This window comes from Aspergillus viridinutans (genome assembly GCF_018404265.1).
Source record: "Aspergillus viridinutans IFM 47045 DNA, scaffold_2, whole genome shotgun sequence".
NCBI lineage: Eukaryota > Fungi > Ascomycota > Eurotiomycetes > Eurotiales > Aspergillaceae > Aspergillus > Aspergillus viridinutans.
The window spans coordinates 3,617,858-3,642,860 of record NW_025091218.1 but is presented as its reverse complement, the minus strand read 5'-3'; the positions used below and the strand labels follow the sequence as shown (position 1 = coordinate 3,642,860).

Genomic DNA, 25,003 nt, shown 5'->3' with positions numbered 1-25,003 from the left:
CATTCAGAAGAGCATCATTAAATAGAAAGTCAACAAGCAGAAAAGTCATCAGCGAAAAGGAGAAAAAGAAAAGAAAACCCGCGTATAAAAAACGCCGCAACTAGTCGCCAGTTCAGATGTGAACGCCGCTAGAATGCCCTTCTAAAAAGTGAAAACTAGCCCCACGTGGACTTCACATCCCCATATTGGCGGCGCAAATCCAGGTGTGGAAAAAGAGATAGGGATCTGTGGAATCAGAAAGGTTGCCGAATCGAGGAATATGATCGGAACAGTGCTTCAATTCGTGAAAACATTTGAGATGGTCATATCAAGAACTCTCTGTCGTGTCTTCGGCGTCGGCTTGACCGTTCATGTCACCATCTACTCCAGTATCAGGAGAGTCGTCGTCTTGCATGGCGTCAGAGTGGTCCCCGCCATTACTTGCATCGAGGGCCTCCAATGCTTCGTTAGCATGCGTGTTCTCCATAGGCTCCGGTTCTGGCTCGGGCTCCGCATATTGGTTCGTCAAATCTGCGAAAATATCATCATCGAGATTGTGTCGAGGACTACTGTTAAAGGGGTCCTGATTGTCAACGTCAACTACTGGAGGACCCTCGGTAGGATCTCGGTTAAACCGAGGAGAGCTGAACAGAGCGCTGTCGAGCCCATGATGCGGTGATGGAGATCGCGGAGGGAATGAAGGAGAGTGTGCTGAAACATGTGGCAGGAATGCAGACGGTCCAGGTGCAAATGCCGGAGTAGAGTCGCTAGCAGGAAGAGAGTAATTGGCAGAGAAAGGATATGGAGGATTTTGTGCATCCGTCATGGGAGTCAAAGCTGGGCCAGGGCGATTGGAGTCTTCACCGGGAGTATGAGGTGTAGGCTGTAGTGTTGCAGGTCGAGAAGTCTGTGAATCGAGAGACTTTCGCTTCGCATGGTTCAGTTGCTTGGTACGTAGATGAGGAGGCAGATCTTCTGGGCGCTCGACGCCCAACTGCGCCATTATTTTTTGCTGCTTTGTCGGGCGTGGTTTGCGCGTCGACAGGGACTGCTCCAGTATTGGTGGCGGTTCCGGAGCAACAGGTGCCCATTTATGGATCTCTTGGCGGAAGAAATTTGTCTCATACGCCAACAACACCTCGGCGCCCTCGATCTTGCGCAGGTAGAAGACCAACGTAGGAACCTCTTCCGTCGTTGTGCAAGCCGCATTGGTAAAGCTCTGTATAAAATCACGGAAGGTAGTTGCTTGGTTGATGATATTCTCCAAGACTTGTTCCTCGTCCGGCTGAAAAGGGAGGCCTGGGATTTCGGCCTGCCAATCCTGGAGATCCTCGAGCTTGGGGCGAGCAGCATCTCGGGGAATCTTCTGACGCCAGTCACAGATGGGACAAGTATACTTGTCAAACTCCTTGACTTTGCCCCTTGCAATCTTCAAGCATTTACCGTGATACCTACAAATCCCCAGGTTAGCCATCTTGCAGCTACAGGTAAGAAAGAAGTATATACTCACCACTCATGGCAGACCTCACATTCAATCATCATCCCAGCCTCGGAATGCCTGCAAATGCAGAAGACATCCCGCTTTCGAGACTTTCCACCACCCCACATGCTGGTGGTGGTGGTTGTCGTGGTGTGGTTCTCCAAAAGACCGTCAGGGGTGTTATCTCGAGATGAGGGTTCCACAGGTGGCCGGCAGCGATCTTCCAAATCAAAGCAATATGAATTCCTCTTTTCCACATACTCCATGTGAGATTTCAAGATGTGCAAAGGGGCGTTGGCTTTCCCGAATAGTTTTTTCCCCTTTCGCATCCAGTCTTCGTGACGCTTCTGCTCACGCTCCAGGTCAATTGCTCCCGTGGGCCGGCTATTCAATGCCTCCAGAGAATCCAGTAGTTCACGGACTTCTTTATACTTTGGACGTTTTCTGAAATCTGGATTCTTGCTCCGCTCGTATAGACTCTGTATTTTCTTCTGCGCTTCACGCTGTTTGGTCAATATCGCGTCGACGGCCGAGAGCGTTTCGGGAGAGACAGGGAAGCGTAGCGCCTGCGCAGACAAGGCTTCGAGTTGTTGATAGTGAACCGATTCTACAGACATCAACTCCTTCGCTTTCGCTTCCCAAGTCTCACCGTGCCGGAACAACTCCTTGAAGTGACTGAGATGTTCGTTGGTTTCGGAGAGTCCCAATTGTTCGCCAGCCTGGACGAGTTCTTGACATTCCTTAAGAGTCATGTACTGATCACGCTTGCGACGCGCTTCATCATTCCACCTCATTTGTCGAAGAATATGCTCCAATCCTTCCACTTCAGGTATTTCCACATTGAAATTGCGAGCCGATTCCACCAACTCTTCCACTTCCTGGATCGACCGTATATGGGGGTTCATAAGGGCAACGTTAACGTCCTGGCGGAATTTCTCGATCTCGCGGGTTTTCTCTTCCAGAGCCGCCATCTGTGGACAGTCGAAGGAAAGTTTATCAGCCTCTGCAAGAAGGGCGTACATGTTTTCTACCCTGCGAACTTCACGATCACGTTCCTCCAGCTGCGCGGCCTTAGAAGTACTCTTGCGCCAAGCCTTCTCGTTTTTCCTCCGGTTTTGCTGCTTCCGGGTGATGTAGTTGGTTGCTTCTTCAACCCACTTATCGCAGCGCTGGACGAAGGCCGCGAGATCTTGGAGACCATGCAGGTGGTATGGGATTTTCTCACCTTCGCTTAGTAGGCTATGGAGGACCTTCAGTTGGGGTTTCGGCTCATCTTCCAGAACCTTGTCGAGCTTCTCCCCCCACGCTTCCGGGATCCTGGCACGCTCTTGGACCTTCTGCACGAGGGCTTTCAGTGTATCGTCACTCATCCTGTAACGCAGTGTATGGTCTGGGCCTAACAGTCGCTGAGAGGGTGACTCTCCGCAGCAATCAAAAGCCTCCGCGTGCAGCAGGCACACTGTCTTGCCGGACTTGTGACAACGAAACTGCGTCAAGTATGTATACGCTTTGCAATACTGACACTGGTAGTCATCTTCAGGAAGATCTTCTTCCTCAACCACAAACTTCAGTTGGCATTCACCAGCAGCTGAGGAGTCCGATGGACCAAGTGCGCAGTTGTGCGGTGCTATTTCACGATGTCGATGGATGAATGCTGCTCTCTCTGCAAGCTCTCGGTGACATGTCCGTTGAAGAGCCGGAGCTAGCCATTTAGCCGTCGTAATCGAAGTATCCCGAGCGGCTGCCGTCAGCAGCAGTTCATCGTGGGAGAAGCACGGGTGGCGGCGGAAAGCCTGGAGTCTCTCAACTCCCATTGCGCCCCAAGGCTCCCAATCCACAGGGGCGAAGTTCACGGCTTCATTGAAGTTGAATCCGTGATTGAAACCAGCATGGTATGCTTGCGGGAAGGTGATGACAAATTGTCCAGCCCGTTGATCAAGAGCGTATACGTTTACACCGGCCTTTTTCAGCTGGTCGGGTGGCATCAGAGTGACGAGTTGGAAAAGTAGATCAGGCTGACCCTCGAAAAGCTCTGGAACCGCTTGGCGCATGGCCTCTTCGAATGCTTCTGCGTCGGACCCTGGAATACCATACCAAGTCTTCGTTGCGCCGAAATGCTGATAATTGGCCGAGTAGGCATAGTGATCTTCATTGTGCCAACAAAATGTCGAAAAACACATGCCCACGTAAACCCAAGGAACGGTCATACCAGAGATGTCCGACTTTATGTAACGGAAAAGTGAATCGCCGTGGAAAGGAAGGACATTCAAGTTCCAAGGGTCTGTTGAATAGGGATCAAGTGGATTGCGTTCAATTGTAGGAAAGCCACTGCCGTGTGTGGTCGAATGGATGTCGGCGCCATACTCAACCTCGACGGTTTCAGTCAAGCTCTCGACCAGTCTCCAAAATTCGCGTTCCACGTCGTCCTCAGACTCTCGCCGGTGAGTATTCAACACCGGGTCAAAAGGCATTTTGGAGGCGAAATAATTCTGCTTGAAGCTGTTTGCTTTCTCCTGGAATTGCTTGAGCGAGTAGACTCCGCCTTCTTCAAACCCGAACTCGCCTGTGCCGACCAGGCACTTGGGGCAGTGCCAGTCATACTCGGGGATAGTCGTCAAAGGAGGATCAAGACAGTTTCTGTGGTAACCCTGGTCGCAACTGTCGCACACAAGTATCGAGGGTCGATCCTCGGACTTGCCACAGACTTCGCATTTCTAAGAATAGTCAATACTGTTACATATTCAATGATCCGAGATTTTATGCTTACATCTCCGATCTTCCGACTGTCGCTTTTGCGTGCCCGAGGCGGAGCAGGACGGAGGAGGCTCATGTGCGAACCCGCGACAGTGGGTGGTGGTGCATCTAGCCGAAAGTCAGACGAACCGAACCACGAGACACGTTGATAAGACACATGCTTACCCTTTCGAAGGCGCTTGCTTCTTCGCCCACTTCCGTCTGTTTCTCCACCTTCAGTCTGGGAGCCACTTTCATGGCTGATAGCGCGTTTCATGGGATGGCTTCCATTGCCGTTGGGGACAGGTGTCGAACTTTGAGGGTGTTCAGCAACGCTTTGCGGCGTAAGCGAGCCAGTCTCGGCCTCTTTCTTGACAACTGGGCCGCTATTCACGGCGACGAAGGATGGAGACCGATTGACAGCAGTAAAACCGCCGCCACCGGCATTGACAGGAGTGAAGCCGGACGTAACAGGCCGAGGGGCCGCGGATTCGACCGGAGGGGTGGGCTTATCAGGAGTGGCTTCAATTTCCTTTGGAGTACCATGGGGACCACCAGCGGCCGCAATACTTGGAGGAGGTTGGGGCGTCGCGGATGGTGCGATGTGGTCATACAAGACGGGTTTCTTAGCCATAGGCGACTGGTTCGGAGACGGTGTGTACGGACCACCATGTTCTAGCTCCAGTTGCTGCTGCACTCCCGGTTTGACCACACGGAGGTATTCCTCGTAAGGCTGAAGCCATCTCTGATACGAATTCTTGAGTGAGGTCGACAGGGAGGACATGATCTTGCCGCTGTACCCGAGATCACGCCCGATCTCTGCCCATTTCTTCATTTTACAGACTTGGTCGAACCCGCCACGGATTTCGACGGCCTTCTTGAGCTTATACAGGTCCAAGGGACGCTTATCCACGCTAGGGAATCGGTTCAGGTTGGTGCCATGTTGTTTGTGAAACTTGGCCAACTGGTCGAGATAATTCAAGTTTGCACGTGTTCCTGAGTCTGGGTCAGAACTAGGCTGCGGAGTTGCACCGGCAGCGAAAGTGGCTGAACGCGGGGGCATACCTCCTTCAACCGAGTTGAGCTCCTGCCGACGTGTCTTGAAGTGGAATCGCTGGAACACGGTGAATGTTAGCATCGGATCTCCCCGATGGTGATCCCGCGGCCTCAGAAGAAATATGGAAGCGAACAGGGTGTGTAGAAGCGAGCACAGGGATGAGAAGACAACTCGCATACCTCTGTGTCAATAGCAAACGGCGGCTGCCAATTCTCTGGTGGAATGATTCTGCAGATTCCATATTTCCTGCCCTCGGGCGCTATCTTGCGTATGTATTCCAAGGGATCCTTAAATTCTTCTTCTGTCGGACGGAACGTCGGAGCTTCCTGCAAGCCATGGGGGCGGATTCGTTTGCTGGGTTCTCGAGGAGCATTGGGTTGTCCTCGTCGTTCGACCGTAGATAAGTCGAGGGGTGCCGACCTTCGAGCGCTCAAGGGTACATTGTGAGAATGCGACGGGTGGGTGCTAGAGGATCGAGTAGGCTGACGGTTCGCTGGAGGCTGTACGCCTGTCGAAATCGCGCCCGTAGAGGCCGGAGCCACCATCTCTAGGTAACGACAGCTAGCCGGGGGACAAAAAGTAATGCTGCGCGTGATTTATCGCGGACGGAAGGGAGAGGGAGTCCGAAGCGAAAAGCGCATTGAGGACTAAATCAGATGAAAGGAAGAGTCGAACACAAGCGATAATTGTCCCCGTAGTTTTTGTCTAATAGTTGAGTGTCCTCTAAATAGGAAGATGGGTAGCAAACAGGAGACAAAAGGTGATGATCGAGACGGAGGAATAATCGTACTTGACACTAGCAGAGCGAGCGAAGGAAGAGAGAAGGAGAGAGAGAGAGAGAAGTAAAGGCGAGGCCGAGATGGTCCCGGGAGGGTTTAGTGTGGAGAATCTCGGAAGAGGAAAAAGCAGGTCAGGACAGCGGAGTACGGTGGTTGGAGGCAGTCTAGTCTCGAGCAATCAATCAATAATCAGGTGAAGTTAGCACTAGTTAGAGATGGCGAAGGGTAGAGTGCCGTTAAAACACATCCCACTACTATCTAGTAAGTGGAGTGATAGTAGTGAGCTGGTCAGGCAAATGTCTATATCTATCCACCTCCTGCTACTGGTATGTACTAGTGCTACAACTCTTAGGAGAGAGTAGGACAACTAAGGAGAACAAAAAGGCGAAGTACGGTTTCCGAATGCTCAAAGGAAAAGACAAAAAATTAATAATGACACAAGGGACGAATACTACGAGGACAAAGCAGAAAAAAGAAAAGCCACTGGAGATTGAGATGGACGGACGCCCCGAAGCGGAAAGGGAGATCATGGCTTTGCGCAGCCTCATGGCCTGAGTGAGACCTGATAGTAAGGCTGGTAGCGAACCCTCCCAAGGATAAGAAACGAAAAGGGTAAAGGTACGAGAAATAATAATTACAGCTGCGAAACAACTGAAATACTGATCATTACATTACTGTATCATACCTACAATATGCCGCAAACGAACGATAGGGTAACCTTAACGGATAGGTACTCGGCTCAGGGTCTGAGGTACCAACTTAGATAAATCAATGACTGGCAAGAATCTCATACGTTGACTAATGGAGTGCAATCATCGGCTAGAGGGTTATCAGGTCATCAGGTGCTCTTCGCATGATGAATACTCTGTAGATTAAGCCACTTCCTGCGGTTAATTTGGTAGTCTATATTAGCCATATGCACACCTGCCCACATCGGCCCAGGTCGATGGAGGATGTCATATCCAACCACTAAGCCAAAAAGGCGTCCAGACAACCATCTCTAGCTAGTAGGGATAGTAGTAGTAGGGGCAACACAGCAGGGACACAACAGAGGACACTTGGTACCTACAGAACATAGGTACCTACATACCTACCTTAGGTAAGGTATGCACCTACATACCCCGTACCAATAGTACCTAGGTAATTAACCATGTAAGTCAGTAAGGTAAGGTAAGGCAATTTCCATACATACCTCTGTCGAGGTCCATGGGTTGGGCCACCGTCGGCCTTGCAAATAAGAGATGGATCGTCCCTAGCTTGTTAGCTATGCGGACTTCGATCACTTATTGCGACCTCTGGTGGAGAACGAGGCTGTATTCTACTCCATACAAAACTCGAAGCCCGAGGTCCATGGTTTCGTGATCGTATCCTTACAAGAGGTATTTCCCTGCGTTACTTACAGAGTAGATATTCGACCAGCGCTAAATCTCCATGACATGCCAACCATGGACCGACCGCATGCGACCACAATCATCATTATTCTTCAGAAAAAGACTTAATGACAATATCATAGACTTGGCCCAGGGCTGCAATCTCTTGCTTTTATGGAGAGCGTCTTTTTATCGTCATCTTGACCAGCTCACTGAAGCCAGAGGAGGCACTTGTTCTCACGTCATGTCTCATTTCCAGCTTATCCCTGAGGTGGTAACTTAGAGATTGGATGAATCTGCGGGCAGCTTTCCGTAATACTATAGACCCATAAGGTAGTACCCTACACGTGTACAGTAATTATCTGCAGGTTGGCATTGCAGATTCGCTTTCTTCTTATCATTTCCAGCTGTTGGTGTGTAATAGTAATATTTAGTAGTTCGAGTGATGTTTGAGCGATGTGATGCCTTAGGCAGAAGAGGTAATGCTTATCTGCACTCATCATGTGATTCGCTTTGTTGATGTTGGACCATCAACAACAATACTGGAATAGAAGAACACAAAACCTGATATCAACAAGTCTGGCGCATCTAGCGCTATAGGCGGTATTGTTGTTTGAACTAAAAGGAGGAATGTCGACCCGAAGCCTCAGCTTGAAAGGCTTTGAAATACGGAATATCCAGGGCCGTTTATTTGACGTCGCCTCGGATTTCTACTGACAAACAGTGCCATGGATGACATCCCAACAGAGCATTCAAGGCCCATCCCAGTTTTCTATTGCTGCTATCTACTCCGCTCGACTGTGCGACATGCCTCTCTCTATATCGGGTCCACGCCCAATCCTGCAAGACGACTCATACAGCACAATGGCGTTGTCAAGGGAGGCGCTCGTCGGACTGCGGCCGAGAAGCTGAGGCCGTGGGAGATGGTTCTGGTGGTCGAAGGTTTTACGAGCCGACTCGCAGCTCTGCAGTTTGAGTGCGTCTCTCCCTATTTATCTGCGTGCAGAATCTAACGCTTCCAAAGATGGGCTTGGCAAAATCCTTGGTACTCGCGCCACCTACGATCAGAGGAAGAAAGCTCAGCTTCTGCGGAGGTCAAGCCCAGGAGAAAAAGGAAAGCGAAATCTCAGGAGCCGGAGTCTCTCGATTCTGAATGTGATTCGGCTAAGTCCAACGGCAAGGGGACACCTAAGAAAAGCAAAAGACGTCGTCGCCCCCCGAGGTCGTTGGACACCCATTTCTCCGATTTACATCGCCTGCTGAGGTCGACATACTTCTCTCACTGGCCTTTAAAAATACGAATTTTCTCGGGCGACATCTATCAATCTTGGAAAGCTTGGTATGATCGAGTTGATGTTCGTCTTCGGAGCCCTGTCAAGGTCATCTTGGACGGGAGTTGTCCTGAGATCGGCGCACACGCCGGTGGGAATGACACCAGGTTTGGTGGCGTCGAAAATGCCAAGATCACCTATGCTACAATGCGAGACTATATAGAGAAAGCCATATTCCTTCTCGACGACCCTAAAGATGTGCGCTGTCAAGTATGCCAGGGGCAAATCGTCCCAAAGGAAGAGTTGACAACTGTCTGCCCGCAGGCGGAATGCCACTGTACCTGCCATCTACTATGCCTATCGCGAAAGTTCCTTGATGCGTCTCGAGAGCCAAATCAATTAACCCCAAGGCATGGGGTTTGTCCTGCATGTGAGGCCACTGTCGAGTGGCCATTGATGATGAAGGAGTTGAGCTTCCGGAGTCGCGCGAAACAAGAGCTGCTGGAAATTTTGAAACGGAAGAGAAGAGCTGACCGAAAACACGGTGACGTGACTGGCAAGGTTGCCGATAAAAGGTTTGGCTCATCCAGGCTAAGATCCGCATCAGTCGATTTAGATGATGGTTTCGGTCAAGATGCCGAAGATGAATTTCTTCTTGATGAAGACTGGTGGCAGGGATTGGCATCAGAGTCAGACTCCGACACAGACATTCGGTTGAAGACCCTTTCGAAAGCTGCCCCGAAACTAGAAACTGTTATCGAGGACAGCGAGTGCGATGACGCAGAAATTTTGTGAATGAGTTTCCCTTTTTTTTTTTCCCAGTTCTGCTGGGACTCATGAGGCAATGCCTTAGTTTGCGAGTGGTCCCAGCCTCTTCAAAGGCCCCGTGAAGTCAAGTCTCTCGATAGAGTCCGTCACTAACTTCAAAATATCCTGCGACACTGCATCGAAGGACCTTCCGGCATCAATCGCGTGAATGTAATCACCCTGCTGGAGGTCAAAGAGCGTTTGGAATAGCTCGCGCACGCGCTTTTGCATAGTTTCATTCTCATAGCGCTCGATGCCGAATCCACCACGCTTTGCTGCTTCTTCGGGTGATATGCGGAGGAAGAGGCACATATCTGGCTGCGGCAATCCGACTTCTGGCTGCCATGCCCACTCCAGCGACAGATTACGATTGCCCTTTGCAGCTGAGTAAACGGCACCAGAGTAGGAATAGCGGTCTACTATGACGCTGATGCCGTTGGCTATATCATCTTCAATGCTCTTCGCAATCTCCCAGCGATTTGCTGAGAAGAGGAGATGAATCGAATGGTCATCCGATTGTGACTGGCCTTGTAGATAGCTGTTTATCAACTTTCCGATGGGAGTTGTTCGATCTAACGCACGGTCAGAAAAGGGAAACAACTGAGGAGCAATAGATACCTGGAAACCGAATATACTTCACCGAGTGCCCTGATGCCTGTAGCGAGTCACGTAGACGTTCACATTGGCTGGATTTGCCCGCTCGATCCAGACCTTCGACAACAATGAGAGCGCCACGTTTCTGCTGACTATTCATCTTGTCCGAATTGCTTCTTGTAATATCAAATGAAGCGTCAAGTCAATAATGTCTGATTGTGATTGAGAACAATGGAGGATTGGGCTGATGCGTGTGGCACAAAACGCGGTGGAGAAGAAAGCAAACTGCGGTGTTTAGCGGATTTACTGATTGCTAGCATTTACTAGTATCGTCGATCGTTTAGCTCCAGCTTTCTTTCTTACCTCACACGATCACCAGTCGCAAACGAGAGACATTGGCACGAGCTCGCTCTTGTCGATCGTCATGAGCTTACCTGAAGCATCGTCGCAGTCTCCGGATGAGATGGTCAATTTCACTCTTCTCAGTCCTGCAGCTGCCCCGATCCTAGCCCCGCGGCTGGGAAATTTGGCTGTTGCGGGCAGAAAAGCCATCCCGACGCCCAATTACATTCCGCTAACGTCGCGAGGGGCTCTACCTCATATTGTGCATGATGTGATGCGCGATCAGACGGCGATCGGCAGCCTGTTTATTGGTCTCGAGGATTGTAGGTTCATGTCTGCGTTGACGTGCATTCGACTCGTGACAATCAAGCAAGGAAAATAGACGCTGACGATGTTCGATGCCCACCGGGGCTCAGATCAGTCATAGAAAAGCAAGCAAATACAGGACCGCTCCGGAAGGCAAGTCCGCCGATATACAAAGTACCAACTGCGCCGCATGAATCGGCCTTGCGCAAGTTCATCAGTGTTCCTGAGGATTTCCTGCTCATTCTCGGTCCGCGACGGGTGCCTTCGATCGCCTGCCCCCCAAACAACACGCCTAATTCGATCTCCATATTGACGTCTGTCGGATTCAGGCAGCTAGAGGCTGGTGAATATGTGGAAGCAGTACGGAAGCTACGGCCGGACATCGTGGTGGGATTAGCAGACTTGGCCCAGGGACAAACTCCCGGCTCCAAGAGGAGGGTAAAAATGGCTGACAGGACCCATGCATTCACTTCGCATGCAACGGAGCAGCTCTATGGTCAAACAGTACCAGAAGAAAGTCGGTCAAAATCAGCATACTTTGCGCCGGTGCTGCCTCTTGAGAATACGCAGCAATCGCTCTACCTGGCCGATCTTGAGCATGATCTACGCCCTCACATCTCCGGTCTCGCTTTGCACGAGTCGGCATCGCTATCGATTCTCCCGGAGAAATTAGGCAACCTGCCCCGACTACTCTTCAGTGATCCAGCCACACCACACGACATCCTGCGTCAGGTATCTCTCGGCGCCGATATCTTCACCATTCCTTTCCTGGGGGCTACCTCGGACGCGGGGATAGCCTTGGATTTCACCTTCCCAGCCCCGTCCACAGCAGAGACGACTGCAAGCGAACCTCGACCTCTCGCATTTGACCTGTGGTCCTCCTCGTTCAAAGTAGACACAGCACCCTTGAACGGTTCCTGCGAGTGCTACACCTGCAAAAACCACCACCGCGCCTACATCCACCACCTACTATCCGCAAAGGAAATGCTCGCATGGACATTACTCCAGATCCATAACCACCACACCATGGACAAGTTCTTCTCCGCAATTAGAGCGAGCATCGAGCGAGGAACCTTTGACGCAGACGCCGACATGTTCCATCGGGTTTACGCCCCAGAATTACCGGAAATAACCGGCCAAGGCCCTAGGTGCGTATAACTCTCGGATTTGCATAAAACCCGGTATCTTCTGATCAACTAACCCTTCCGCACATACAGACTCCGCGGCCACCAACTCCCCGCTGCTGGACCTCACCAACCCCGACGCTTCCCCCGCGTGTATGGTCGTCTCGACGACGCGGCGGAGAAATTCCTAGAGTCGGAATCCTCCATTGCCACGCCAGATACGGGCGCTGATGGACTAGAAGCACATGGCTTTGCGCAGAAAACCTCCTCCTAAAATATCCTGATATGGTGTGGTTTCTTTTAGTTTAGAGCATGACGAGCGGATGCGAGTCCGAGCAGTCATGATATAATGTCTCGTCACAAAGGAGAGGTCGAAAAAGTAGCGCAATGCAGGCTTCTGGCGCCGTGGCGTTGGTCTTGTTCTATCTTCAGAACCGAGGCATTTGTCATTCGAGGCCGGAAGGTACTTCAATTACCCACACATTTGTCTGACTTGGATTCTCCCGTGCATGTCCCTTTACGCGATCAAAGGAAACCTCTAGACAACCTTAACAATACATTTATGTCATTAGATCTAGGCTCACTTGATTCCTTCTATATCATTCAACGTCCATCTCAAACATAAGTACAAAAGAACTACATTTCGGATCCGGGTAGTGGACGAGCAAGCATGATATGAACATGGCGAAATCTTCCCTTGTCGTGGTCGAGCAGACTTGTTCCGACATCTAGTACAATCGCCCTGCAACTTAGGTACTTGTAGACCTCACTGGCTGTTGATCAGCACATTCCACATCCACTTAGTCTCCTGCTGTTCTTCTTCCGACCCGTTTTCCGTACCGGCTCCAAAGTCCTGCCCCACGACACACACCAGCCAAACGTCGTTCTTGACTTCGTCAAGGAAGCGCTCGGTTGGGGTGCCACGGGGATAGACCCGGCGCCACTCATCCCAGATACGGTACGCCTCTTCGCCCCAGGCCCTAAAGCTGACTTCTTCAATGATGGTTGGAGTGACTATCTCCTTGCCACGGAAGACACCCCACGTCACAGCATTGACGTTGTGGGGATTCATCTCGATGGTATCGGCATCGGCAGGGTCGGCGGGAAGAGAGGACTCGAATTCGCCCTTTGCGTTGGTTGCAAACCATGCGAGCTTCTCATGGCCGTGCTTTGCAAAGAGTGGTTTGAGCACTGTCTGGAAGTCTTTGCTAGGACAGAAGAATTCAACGAATGGCTTTTGAAAGACGAACCCCTCGCCCGGAGGACCCCACCCAAAGGTTGGATCGTCGCTTCGGACGCCATTGACAGCCGGTTGGGACGCCAGAGTCCACCAGCCTTTGCCGTCAATGAGCTTCAGCAATTCGGGTCGGATGACTTCTGTCTCAGCATTCAAGCCACTACTATTCTCTTCTGCCCCGCCTTCAGACCAGGGAACGATATAGAGATCGCCAGACACATGGCGACGGAATAGTGCATTTATGTCTTCGCGCGACACAGGATAGCCCCAGACGCGCCGAGCGACAGTGCCCGAAACGTGCAGCGAAGGACCGTACCCATCAATCTCTCCGAAAGCCGGCGAGCGAGCGTCACCCCAACGGCCGTTAGGGAAATCGTCCCACGTCGCTTCTCTGCCGAGCGCTCCCTGACCCTCCGAAATCTGGAGCGTTGTGTTGCGATCTGGGGGCATCGCAGGCATTCCGGCGCTAGTGGCGGGCGCCTCATGTGTAGTCGATGCTCTCGATGACCCGTCTGAGGGCACATGTAACCTGTCGACAATGACACGGTTATGTGGTTGCGAGTTGACGGACGAAGCCCTGCGCCGGAATAGAGAACGGTTCTGAGCTCCAGTGGGTGCGGTGGTGTAATCGTCCGCAACAGCATCAAAGTCTTCTGGATCATCAGGTATCAAACCACATCGTTCAATGATGAAAGAGACTGTCTTTTCAAGGTTCAATGTGTAAAAGTGGAAGCCCCTAAACCCAGGGCAGGGTATCTTCCTGATAGCCTCCACTAAATCACTTAGAACATCCACGCCGATGCGCTTCACAGCATCGTCATCATGTTTCACTGCTTCCAGTTTCGACATGATCTGTGGTGGAATCCGGACATGGCTCAGTTTCGTTGTTCTTGTCAGAATCTTATAGCTGTGAATAGGCATCAACCCAGGAATGATTGGGATGGTTTTAAAGGCACCGGACTCGTGGTTTCGTAGCATTGCCTCAAACTTTGTGTAGGCATCGATGTCATATGTCAACTGAGTCATGATGAAGTCCGCACCGGCCAGGGTCTTCTCGACCAGATACGGTAGATCCCTCACTGGATCCTGTACGTCCTGGTAAGAATCGACCGGGTGCCCCTCGGGGTACGCAGCAACTCCCAGGCAGAAGTAATCACCGTATTTCTTGCGAATGTATCGTACCAAGTCCACCGCGAACGTGAAGTCCTTGTTGCTATCATCCTCTCCGTGCATCATGTACTCTTCACTGCGTGGCGGGTCGCCGCGAAGCGCCAGGATGTTTCGAATTCCGAGAACCTTGGCCTCCTCCAAGGCCTCATCGATCAACGCTCGGCTCATATTCGTGCATGTCAGATGAAGGCATGTTGTTAACTGCAATTGGCGCTGACAGATTTCCGCGAGCTCCAACGACCTGGCGGCAGTGCTTCCACCGGCTCCCCAAGTGACGGTAACGAACAAGGGACGCAGCGCTTGTGACATACGCTCTAAACGAGCTTGTAGATTGGAGAAGCCCTACAACATTCGAAACACCATCAGTAACTGGTCGCATCGCCAGAAAAGTCAAACGAGTGCGGGGATACCCCACCATCTGCGTCTTGGGTGGGAAGAACTCGAGAGAAAAGTAATTCTCGTTTGGCGGCAATGCCGCGATCTTGTCTGTGATCTTTTCCATCTTGACCCAAATTTCTCCTCTGTGGTGAGAAAAATAGCGGGAATAATTGTAGTTGATGGAGGAGGACCTGAGCCAGCGCATGCGGGAGGGAAGGACTTGGCCCCTCCGATCAACGGATACGGAAACATGCACGATTGCCGACCATGGCCAGTACAACGAGAGGTTGCATTTGTCGTTTACAGCTCATTCTAACGAGATATATCATTGCAAGTGCTACTTTTGGGTTCATCAGATTGTTCATTACCTATCATTATTCTTCAATGGTTCGTTTCCGATAGATACGCAGCAAATAGAGAACATCTGCTGACATTGTATACGGCTGTGCAGAGTGCAAACAAGGCAAACCTCTCCAAGCTCCGTCGATGGATGTCGCAGTACGAGTCTGTTGGAGATGATGAGGAATCATCGATCAAGGACCGGCCTTGAAGTCTCTACTGCAGTCAGAAATGGCATTGACCTCTCGCTACCATAATTTCTGAAGTTAGAACTGAAAGTCTGCCCAAGAGCCAGCATTAATCCTTGTCTACTTCAGTTGAACCCGCAGTATCAACTTCAAGTCGGGTCTAGCTAGGCATCGACAGCTTGGGTGAGATGGCTTTATGGCGTTCATTAGCGACTTCAACTTCGCGTCTTTTTCGTCCATCGGTGCGCTCCCAATCTTGGTTGCGGCGTGGCCTGGCGACACCGCCCTCAGCAGGTCCGAATGACTACCGCTCTCGTCTCCGCAAGCTGAATGATCGCCTTCCGCCGTTTTTACGCTCCTATACAAGCCCGTTACTGGGGGCCCCCGGCACACATATCACGTCCTTTTTGATACTACACGAGATTACAGCCATTGTTCCTTTGCTCGGACTGGTCGCTTCGTTCCATTACGGCGATTGGTTGCCGGATTTCACCTCAAAAAGCGGCTTTGACGAAGGAGTTCAGCGATTCGGTCGCTGGCTGCGAAAGAAAGGTTGGGTGGAGGATGCTGACATGGATATTGTGAAGGCCGATGGGTCTGCTTCCGGCGAGGACTCTACTACTGAATCGCCCGGCCAATCTCGATTGAGACTGGAAGACAGAAAAGGCGTTCGTCTTGTGCTTGAGTTCGCGACTGCCTATGCAATCACGAAAGCTCTACTGCCCGTACGGATAGTCGCTAGTGTATGGGCAACGCCATGGTTTGCGAGATCTGTTCTCGCTCCGGTAGGCAGGGGCGTCGGGGCTCTTCTTGGGAAAAAGTAGCTTGTGATGGAACCTTCTATGCAAATTTCCGCAACGGAGAATTATCTGCCCTATTCCCAGATCCCGGCGAAGGATACGAGAAGCAAATGTGGCCATTGGCACCGTAGTTGTTCTGTATATTTTATTTATCGTGGGACTTTTCTGATGTATGTCATACACTGCCTCCTACACCCTCAGCTGTAACGGACTGCAGACATCCAAATAAAAGGTCGAACGGAGAAATTTAAGCCTTCTCGTAGATCCAGTCGAAGGCGGCGCTCTTCCAGGAGATGAGCTCCTCAGGCTTGAACCAGAGGGCAATCTCCTTCTTGGCGTTCTCGACGCTGTCGGAACCGTGGCAGACGTTGCGGCCGACGTCCTAATGCAATGTCAGAAAGAAACCATGATATTGGGGTCCGAAATAGAGCTTACGATAGCGTAGTCACCACGGATGGTGCCGGGAGCGGAGGCAAGAGGGTTGGTGGCACCGAGGATGGCTATTGTCGCACCATTAGCATATGCTCGTCTCATGTCTGAGACACATCGATTGACGAAAACTTACCACGGCCGGTCTTGACGGCATCACGGCCCTCCCAGACCATGGCGCAGATAGGGCCGCTGAGCATGTCTATATGTAGTGGTTAGTTACCATCATGAAGAAAGAAGCCATCAGTTTTGGATGTGGAAGGAAAACTCACAGGAAACAAGACCCTTGAAGAAGGGCTTGTCGGAGAGGTCGGCGTAATGCTGCTCAAGCTGGGACTGGGGAGGAGAGACCAGCTTCATGGCAACGAGCTTGTAGCTGTGCAAAATTAGCGCGAGTAATAAGCCATTGAGTCCCAGAAATACATACCCACGGTTCTCGAAGCGAGAGATGATGGGGCCGACGAGTCCGCGCTAAAGGATGATCAAGTCAGTCCCATGCCCATTCGAAGTGTGTAGACCATTGAACATCAGCAGGACGGCCATAGCCTCATACCTGGACACCGTCGGGCTTGATGGCAATGAAGCTGCAGAATTGATTAGCTTTACTCGCACTGATGAGAGGACAACCCCCAAAGCAGCGTCGGAGAAGAATAAGGGGAAAATTGGGATTGAGCTTGGAATTGGAATGGAAATGTCAACTTACGTCTGCTCGTTGGACATTTTGAAAGATTGATAAGAGACGATGGAGATACTGAAGAACGATTGAGGTTGGTTAACAGCTCAGAGAAAAAGAAGAAGAGGTAGACTTTCGGTGAGCTGGCGAAATTATTATAAGGAGGGGACTGCAAGACCGAGTGGGGCAGGAGGGGCAGCTCGGATGCCTGGATGCCTCAGGTTTGAGTACTAATTATATAAGATACCTTAGGTTACCTAGGTGCTAGGTCCCATTCGTACTAGCGCCACACTAACCCAAGTTGGACTTTAGCTTACCCCGAATTCCCCCCGATCTGCCAATCTGGCCAGCCTGGAATCATCACCTGCATTATCTGTTCATGATTGTTCGTGTTGGCCTCCAGCTCTGGTAGATGCAGGTCAGCACAGAAAGTTTTATAATTACGGTACTTTCAGAGGTTGAGTGGCTCTGATTGCATCGATTCACTCAAAAATGGCCCCGAGCAGCTCGTCTCTCTCCAGATGGACGCTATTGCTCGCGTTGGTTGTCCTTCTCGGGTGCCTTGTTGTACCCGGAGGTGAGCTCTATGCACTCAAGGCATTCCAATGGTATCGCCATCTGACCAAGTCCTCCAGTTACTGTGAAGCATGAGAACTTCAAGAAATGCTCTCAATCGGGGTTTTGTAAGCGGAACCGAGCATTCGCAGATGACGTCTCCGCCCAAGGCGCGTCTTGGAATTCACCATATGAACTCGATCCCTCTTCAATTCACTTCAAAGACGGCCAATTGCAAGGGACAATTCTCAAGTCGATATCTGCCAATGAGAAAGTCAAGCTGCCACTTGTTATCTCTTTCCTCGAGTCTGGAGCTACGCGCATCGTGGTCGACGAAGAGAAACGGATGAAGGGCGAAATTGACCTGCGACACAACAGTCAAGTGCGCAAGGAACGATACAACGAAGCAGAGCAATGGGCGCTGGTGGGTGGCTTGGAATCGAGCAAAACTGCCGCTGTGAACTCAGAATCCGAGACTGGATTCACAAAGGTACTGTACGGACCGGATAACAAGTTTCAGGCGATCATTCGCCATGCGCCGTTCAGCGTCGATTTTCAACGCGATGGCCAGAGCCATGTCCAAGTGAATCACAAGGGCTACCTCAACGTGGAACACTGGCGGCCAAAAGTGGACGTGGCAGAGGGTGACAGTGTCCAGGAAAAATCAGAATCTCAGCAGGATGAAAGCACCTGGTGGGAGGAGACTTTTGGTGGAAACACCGACTCCAAGCCGAGAGGTCCGGAGAGTATCGGCCTGGACATCACATTCCCTGGCTACAGCCATGTTTTTGGGATTCCAGAGCATGCAGACTCGATGTCTCTGAAGGAAACCAGGTAGGTGGTACATGTCCCCGCCACTCTAGAGACGCAAAGCTGATCAAATTGAAGGGGCGGTGATGGAAATCACGAGGAACCTTATCGCATGTACAATGCGGACGTCTTTGAGTATGAGCTCAACAGCCCCATGACCCTCTATGGCGCCATCCCGTTCATGCAGGCCCACAGGAAGAACTCTACTGTGGGTGTCTTCTGGCTCAACGCTGCGGAGACCTGGGTCGACATTGTCAAGTCAAAGTCCTCGCCCAACCCTCTTTCTCTTGGAGTAGGTTCAAAGACAGACACTCAAACTCACTGGTTCTCCGAATCGGGACGTATTGATTTGTTCGTCTTCTTGGGTCCCACTCCGCAAGAGATCAGCAAAACTTACGGTGAACTTACCGGCTACACTCAATTACCTCAACAGTTCGCCATCGCTTACCATCAGTGTCGTTGGAACTATGTCACGGACGAGGATGTCAAGGAAGTTGATCGCAAGTTTGACAAGTATCAGATCCCTTATGACGTGATTTGGCTCGACATTGAGTACACGGATGACAGGAAGTACTTTACCTGGGACCCTCTGAGTTTCCCTGACCCAAAGGGTATGGAAGAGCAGCTTGATGACTCTGAGCGCAAACTCGTGGTGATCATTGACCCGCACATTAAAAACAAGGAGGGATATTCCATCTTTGAAGAGCTGAAGAGCAAGGATCTGGCTACCAAGAATAAGGACGGGGAGATCTACGACGGCTGGTGTTGGCCTGGCTCATCTCACTGGGTGGACTGCTTCAACCCCGAAGCAATCAAATGGTGGATTGGCTTGTTCAAATACGACAAATTTAAGGGAACCCAGCCGAACGTCTTTATTTGGAATGACATGAATGAGCCCTCCGTCTTCAACGGGCCGGAAACCACTATGCCCAAGGACAATATACACTATGGCAAATGGGAACACCGCGACGTACACAATGTCAACGGACTGACCTTTGTCAACGCTACATACAATGCCTTGTTGGAGCGAAAGAAAGGCGTGGTCCGTAGGCCCTTCGTTTTGACACGATCATTCTACGCTGGTGCTCAACGGGTATCCGCCATGTGGACGGGAGACAATCAAGCCACCTGGGAACACCTGGCCGCATCCTTACCTATGGTATTGAACAACGGAATTGCCGGGTTCCCGTTTGCTGGAGCCGACGTTGGCGGGTTTTTCCAGAACCCAAGCAAAGAACTTTTGACCCGGTGGTATCAGACCGGCATTTGGTATCCCTTCTTCCGTGCCCATGCGCACATCGACACTCGCAGACGAGAGCCCTACTTGATCGCTGAGCCATTCAGGTCGATCATATCCCAGGCTATCCGTCTGAGATATCAACTGCTGCCTGCATGGTACACTGCATTCCATGAAGCTTCGGTGAATGGAATGCCCATCGTCCGGCCCCAGTATTATGTCCACCCGGCGGACGAACAAGGCTTTGCCATTGATGACCAACTCTACCTTGGATCTACTGGCCTACTGACCAAGCCTGTTGTTGCGGAAGGTGTCACCACCGCAGAGATCTACATCGCTGACGATGAGAAGTACTACGATTATTACGATTATACTGTCTACCAAGGAGCGGGCAAGAGACATACGGTGCCCGCCCCCATTGAGAAGGTCCCGTTGTTGATGCAGGGCGGTCATATCATCCCTCGCAAGGACCGCGCGCGTCGCAGCAGCGGATTGATGAAGTGGGATCCATATACACTTGTGATCGTCCTCGACGAGCACGGAGAGGCTGAAGGCACACTCTATGTTGATGACGGGGAGACGTTCAACTATGAGCAGGGTGGATGCATACACCGCCGCTTCAAATTTGAAAAATTTACCCTCTCGTCGGAAGACATCGGAACCAAGGGTTCGAAGACAGCCGATTACCTGAAGAGCATGGCGAATGTTCGGATTGAGAAGGTGGTCGTTGTCGGCGCTCCCAAGGAATGGCAGGGAAGGGCGTCCGTGACTGTCATCGAAGGCGGTGCAAAGATGGCTTCCACCGCTCCCTTGGAGTATCACGCCCAGCAGGCGGGCAAGGCCCCGTATGCTGTGGTGAAGAAACCCGATGTTGGTATTGGAAAGACATGGAAGATTGAATTCTAGAAGCTGTGTCAAACCGGAGTATATACACATGATTGGAATGACAAACATACACTATGCAAAGTGAATGATACTCTGTTTACCTGCATTCTCGTGCTAGTGCGGAGCAGACAGGGAATAATAATACTGATAACATCGAAGCTCAAGTCTCATCCCATCTTATAACTATCCCGTAGGATGTGATGCCTGAACCTCCAGGCAACAAGGGTTTGATAAAACGACCTAGACCAGAATAGGTAAGGGACGGGGACGCTGAGCTAAGCAGATCCGCCGGGAAATCCCAAACAAGACGCTTTCGGCCCTGGCACATGTTTTTCCCAAGGAGTTTATCCGTGATTGATCTCTGCAGCAGTGCTTGGCTTTGTCCCCGTTTTATTATTTTGCGCATTGCGACACGCCAACAAGCGTCTTGGATTCAACCTGCTCGGTATAATCAACATCCTCGTTCCATGGAGAGCTCTTGAGTCCATCGGATCCTGTCATATCCTCTCATCGGTCCCTTTGCTTTGGCCAACCCCTAATCAACGTTCAATCATCATCCTCTAGAATCCGCGAGGTCCCGCTTTACTGCGAAGAACACCCAGCAAGCAATTTGATCAACAGCTACAAGCATCTTCCGGACATCGGATACTCTTTCACTGTTGGATGCACCATGTATCTCATATCGCTGGCTCTTGAATATGGGGCCCCCATGTTGTACGTTCCCATTTATCGTAACTCAGACACTTCGGGGAGCTGGCAACTCGGGTCTTCAAGTGGATTGGAATGCTGACTGCGGACATTTGCGTGAAATAGTCTTATTACCTCCCCCCTCACGTCCTATACGGATCAGATTCTCAGTATACATCGATCAAGGAATTCGGGGGGATTCTCCCTGGATATCCCTTTGATCATGCTCGTCGCATCCATCCTCAAGTAAGAAAGGCGCCTGTGTTAACCGCCGCTGCTCAGCTCAATGCACAATGACGTTAACATTCCTGTCTTTAGGGTGTTTTACTGGTTTGGTCACTACTACTCGCTCTCGCTGCTCGTACAAGCCGTGATCATGATTGGGGTCCAGATCGTCTTGCTCAAAGTTGCACTGGATAACCGACCGTCGCCGGGAGTCAAGAATAGCGTGGAGCATGTTCCGTTTAGCAATTTGGATGAGAAGGGGTTTGTCAGACCATACGAATTCTGGCAGTGGAGGTCCGCAAAGCCGTATGTCTTGTTCCCGATCGCTTTCTAAACGTTGTCTGCGGGGTCGATGCTAATGATTTTGGGTCTACATAGGTACTGGATGTTCTTGGCCTATTTCGTCGGGGCACTATCATTTGTCCAGATCCTTCTGCCGCCTATCGCTCGGTCTGACTTGTACGTGAACCTACTGGGCTATGCTGGTCTGGCTGTAGAAGCCATCCTACCTCTTCCTCAGATCATTGCCAATCACCGGACTCGCTCGTGCAAAGGATTCCGAGTTTCGGTGCTGGCAGCTTGGATTCTTGGTGATGTGATGAAAATGAGTTACTTCTTCTGCAGCAAAGAAGTGATACCCTGGGCTTTTCGGCTGTGCGGTATGTTCCAGTGTGTCTGTGATCTCTACCTCGGGGTACAATTCTGGATGTATTCGCGGCATACACTCAGGGCTGCGGGCGGCCCTAGGCATAACACCGCCAGTTGGCCAGCGGAGAAGGACATACGGATGACCTAAGTTATGATGACAGCTTTTGATAATGCCCACGAGAGCATGATGCATTGTAGATATACTTAATACAGACCTTGCGCGCAGGGTCGACCTCATATAGATATGTAGAAACAATAGACAGATCCACGATTGCCCTAATATTAATATATTGAAGTGTTCTTTCCTTGCAATAGATAACTATTTCACTACACTCAGCGGACGACGGCTTTACTCTATTGTTACGTGACTACTACTGATACCTGCTAGCGCGAGCCATGATACAACCGGCTCCCCGCGGTTAGTTACCCCGCTGCTTAAGAAACAAGCTTCAAGTTGTCTTGACTCGTCAAAAGTGAGAGGTCAAATAAAAGGTAACATCACTATCGCTCGCCTATTCATGGCAACAGACCATACCTACTACAATCATGGCCTCAATCCGAATTGGCTACGTGCCAGGTAAGCAGTCCTTCCCCGTCATCGGCTTCATTTTCGCCATCATCTGCCTGCTTGGACTTTGCATAATGGGCGCAAACCGCGGTGCCGATGATTCCGTTACATAAAATATTCTCAACCGACAATAGACAGTCATCGCATATTTTATCGCGATACCTATATTGAAAATCTTCTCTGACAACATGTAGAGCACTACCTCGCTCCTCTCCACCTGGCCCTTCGCTCGCCAGCCGCCTCCTCTCTTCCATTCAAGGTCACGTTGATTCCGTTCCCTTCAGGAACAGGGCACATGATCACATCCCTTCGGGAGAAGGAAATTGATGTCGCAATTGGGCTGACCGAGGGGTGGATTGCTGGGTTAGCTGGTAAGCAGCAGGCTCAGAAGGATGCTGCGACGGGGGGCTACAAGGTGGTTGGCCATTGGGTTGATACACCGCTGCGGTGGGCGATTATCACCGGCCGGGAAAGAGAGGAGCTTCACACTGTGGCAGATCTGAAGGATAAGAGAGTTGGTGTCAGTCGCCTCGGAAGGTCAGTTGGGTTGGGTTGGCTTGGACGTGATTCCTCGGGATAGATGGCTGACTTGACTCACAGTGGCTCCCATATCATGTCCTTTGTGCTGGCACAGAAGCAAGGCTGGAAGCCCGACTCATTGACACCGGCTGTCCTTGGTCCCTTTCAGGCTTTGCGAAATGGGGTCACAGGGTACGATGCCTCGCACCCCGATCAGCCCACGACCTCGGCTGAGTTCTTCATGTGGGAACATTTTACCACGAAACCGTACTTCCACGCGAACTCGGACAAGCCTCACCCGCCACTGAAGAAGATCGGTGAGATCTTCACCCCATGGCCATCCTGGCTTATTGTCGCATCCACCTCAGTCTTCCCTGACCCCGAACACGACGAGAAACTCCAGCAATTGTTTCAGGTGCTGGACCAAGGTATCAAGGACTTCCAAGCCGACCACGATAATGTCGTGAGGCTTCTGGGTACAGGGGAATTGGGATGCACATACGTTGAAGAAGATGCAAAGGAGTGGCTGAAGGATGTCAGATTTACCAGCAGTACAAGGGGGGTGGACCGGAAGGTTGTGGACGGGGTTGTGGACGTCCTCAAGGTCGCTGGAGTCATTGACCCCGGTATGTCAAACGATGAAGCCGCCGAGAGAGTGATTGGCATTCCACGGTGATCTCCCAGGGCCATGTGGGTTACAAGCATGATATGTCGTTTAACCCTCAATAGTCCAAAATTATATCGGGCAAAACCGCATCTTTCTTCGAAACTACACACGACACTTCTCATCTTGTTTCATTTCGTGGTTTGTCACCACTACAGCTGTTGCATTCATGCTTTTGATCTCTGGGTCATCACACCGGAGATACTACATGTAACCTACATGTAACCCCTGGTTGAGCATTAGTACAGCTCGTGAACTGTGAAACCGTGAAAATGACGAAAGTGGCTTGACTATCAGTACTAATATCCTGCGAGAAATTATTGCAGGGAACATGGTAGCTGTTCAATGCGTCTCCTCCTTGCCGCCATAGATCCGATTCTGTGGTTATCCTCGAGCCCAGCTAGCACAGCACATGAGCACATATACAAGGAATATCCTCTAGCGAGAATGTATAGCTGCAGGCAAAGTATAGCAGCGCATCAGACTTAACGCTGATTCTCCAATAATTGATAATTGACTTTCTCTGTGGCATGTTTATCTTGTGGCCACAGCGGAGATCAGACGCAACACCACGTTCTTTGACTTCACTGACGAACTACGCAATGACTTTAGTCCGTACCATCAGATTTATATCTGAGCTTGTCCGCAGCTACGGGCGTCGTCAGCGTATGTCGTCAGTCGTCACTAATATTGCAGGTTTAGATCCCGAAACAGAAAGTCTAGCATTCCTTAGGCAGCATGAGTCCCCCGACAACCCTTCTGGAATGCCATCGTCCATGTCTGCACGAATGAAAACCACTAGATACCTCAAAATCAGGTTTACTGATCGAATTTGGCATTCTGTTTTCATGAGCTGACAGTATGACACTTTCAAAGATCGAAGGCACCAGGAGGAAGGAATGTCTTGTCAGTCGAAGGCGAAACGACCTCGGTCAACAGACTCTCACAATGGCAATAATGAGCTATAAGTATGTCTGTCACTCTCAATCCGAGCAATCGCTTGACCGAGAACTGAGTATCCATTCTATCAGCTCATCCAGTGTGCACTCGGACCTCGGGGGCTTGCCTTCAGCCCCGTCCTATCTTTTGCATACTGCCTACGCTCTTTTGACTTCGTAGGCAAGCCATTTCACTCTTTGACTGGGAATA

At 50.9% G+C, this 25,003-nt stretch overlaps 10 protein-coding genes across 10 annotated transcripts; 6 read left to right on the top strand and 4 right to left on the bottom strand.

The window, feature by feature from the left end:
- Positions 1–307: 307 nt before the first annotated feature.
- On the bottom strand, positions 308–5,794 carry Aspvir_004702 (putative PHD transcription factor (Rum1); the record flags this gene model as incomplete). The annotated part of the gene is made up of 5 exons (XM_043267926.1): positions 308–1,430; positions 1,490–4,173; positions 4,227–4,321; positions 4,379–5,306; positions 5,429–5,794. 5 exons carry the CDS (start codon positions 5,792–5,794, stop codon positions 308–310), a joined length of 5,196 nt encoding a protein of 1,731 aa, XP_043123861.1.
- Positions 5,795–8,126: 2,332 nt separating this feature from the next.
- On the top strand, positions 8,127–9,464 carry Aspvir_004701 (structure-specific endonuclease subunit SLX1; the record flags this gene model as incomplete). The annotated part of the gene is made up of 2 exons (XM_043267925.1): positions 8,127–8,374; positions 8,423–9,464. The coding sequence occupies 2 exons, from the start codon at positions 8,127–8,129 to the stop codon at positions 9,462–9,464; spliced, it is 1,290 nt and encodes a 429-aa protein (XP_043123860.1).
- Positions 9,465–9,518: 54 nt separating this feature from the next.
- Aspvir_004700 (bifunctional thymidylate/uridylate kinase) lies at positions 9,519–10,230 on the bottom strand (the record flags this gene model as incomplete). The annotated part of the gene is made up of 2 exons (XM_043267924.1): positions 9,519–10,048; positions 10,095–10,230. 2 exons carry the CDS (start codon positions 10,228–10,230, stop codon positions 9,519–9,521), a joined length of 666 nt encoding a protein of 221 aa, XP_043123859.1.
- Positions 10,231–10,494: 264 nt separating this feature from the next.
- Aspvir_004699 (tRNA-ribosyltransferase family protein) lies at positions 10,495–12,116 on the top strand (the record flags this gene model as incomplete). Its single annotated transcript, XM_043267923.1, has 3 exons — positions 10,495–10,735; positions 10,834–11,866; positions 11,936–12,116. 3 exons carry the CDS (start codon positions 10,495–10,497, stop codon positions 12,114–12,116), a joined length of 1,455 nt encoding a protein of 484 aa, XP_043123858.1.
- A 492-nt stretch (positions 12,117–12,608) lies between these two features.
- On the bottom strand, positions 12,609–14,751 carry Aspvir_004698 (methylenetetrahydrofolate reductase (NAD(P)H) MET12; the record flags this gene model as incomplete). The annotated part of the gene is made up of 2 exons (XM_043267922.1): positions 12,609–14,591; positions 14,665–14,751. The coding sequence occupies 2 exons, from the start codon at positions 14,749–14,751 to the stop codon at positions 12,609–12,611; spliced, it is 2,070 nt and encodes a 689-aa protein (XP_043123857.1).
- Positions 14,752–15,342: 591 nt separating this feature from the next.
- On the top strand, positions 15,343–15,978 carry Aspvir_004697 (uncharacterized protein; the record flags this gene model as incomplete). Its single annotated transcript, XM_043267921.1, has 1 exon — positions 15,343–15,978. The coding sequence occupies one exon, from the start codon at positions 15,343–15,345 to the stop codon at positions 15,976–15,978; it is 636 nt and encodes a 211-aa protein (XP_043123856.1).
- Positions 15,979–16,201: 223 nt separating this feature from the next.
- Aspvir_004696 (nucleoside-diphosphate kinase) lies at positions 16,202–17,103 on the bottom strand (the record flags this gene model as incomplete). The annotated part of the gene is made up of 7 exons (XM_043267920.1): positions 16,202–16,336; positions 16,390–16,454; positions 16,520–16,585; positions 16,656–16,759; positions 16,811–16,854; positions 16,937–16,967; positions 17,087–17,103. The coding sequence occupies 7 exons, from the start codon at positions 17,101–17,103 to the stop codon at positions 16,202–16,204; spliced, it is 462 nt and encodes a 153-aa protein (XP_043123855.1).
- Positions 17,104–17,548: 445 nt separating this feature from the next.
- On the top strand, positions 17,549–20,564 carry Aspvir_004695 (glucan 1,3-alpha-glucosidase ROT2; the record flags this gene model as incomplete). Its single annotated transcript, XM_043267919.1, has 3 exons — positions 17,549–17,633; positions 17,692–18,445; positions 18,500–20,564. The coding sequence occupies 3 exons, from the start codon at positions 17,549–17,551 to the stop codon at positions 20,562–20,564; spliced, it is 2,904 nt and encodes a 967-aa protein (XP_043123854.1).
- Positions 20,565–21,213: 649 nt separating this feature from the next.
- Aspvir_004694 (PQ-loop repeat-containing protein) lies at positions 21,214–22,251 on the top strand (the record flags this gene model as incomplete). Its single annotated transcript, XM_043267918.1, has 4 exons — positions 21,214–21,257; positions 21,357–21,476; positions 21,549–21,761; positions 21,834–22,251. The coding sequence occupies 4 exons, from the start codon at positions 21,214–21,216 to the stop codon at positions 22,249–22,251; spliced, it is 795 nt and encodes a 264-aa protein (XP_043123853.1).
- Positions 22,252–22,649: 398 nt separating this feature from the next.
- Positions 22,650–23,866, top strand: Aspvir_004693 (uncharacterized protein; the record flags this gene model as incomplete). Its single annotated transcript, XM_043267917.1, has 3 exons — positions 22,650–22,680; positions 22,866–23,208; positions 23,272–23,866. The coding sequence occupies 3 exons, from the start codon at positions 22,650–22,652 to the stop codon at positions 23,864–23,866; spliced, it is 969 nt and encodes a 322-aa protein (XP_043123852.1).
- Between the last annotated feature and the right edge of the window lie 1,137 nt (positions 23,867–25,003).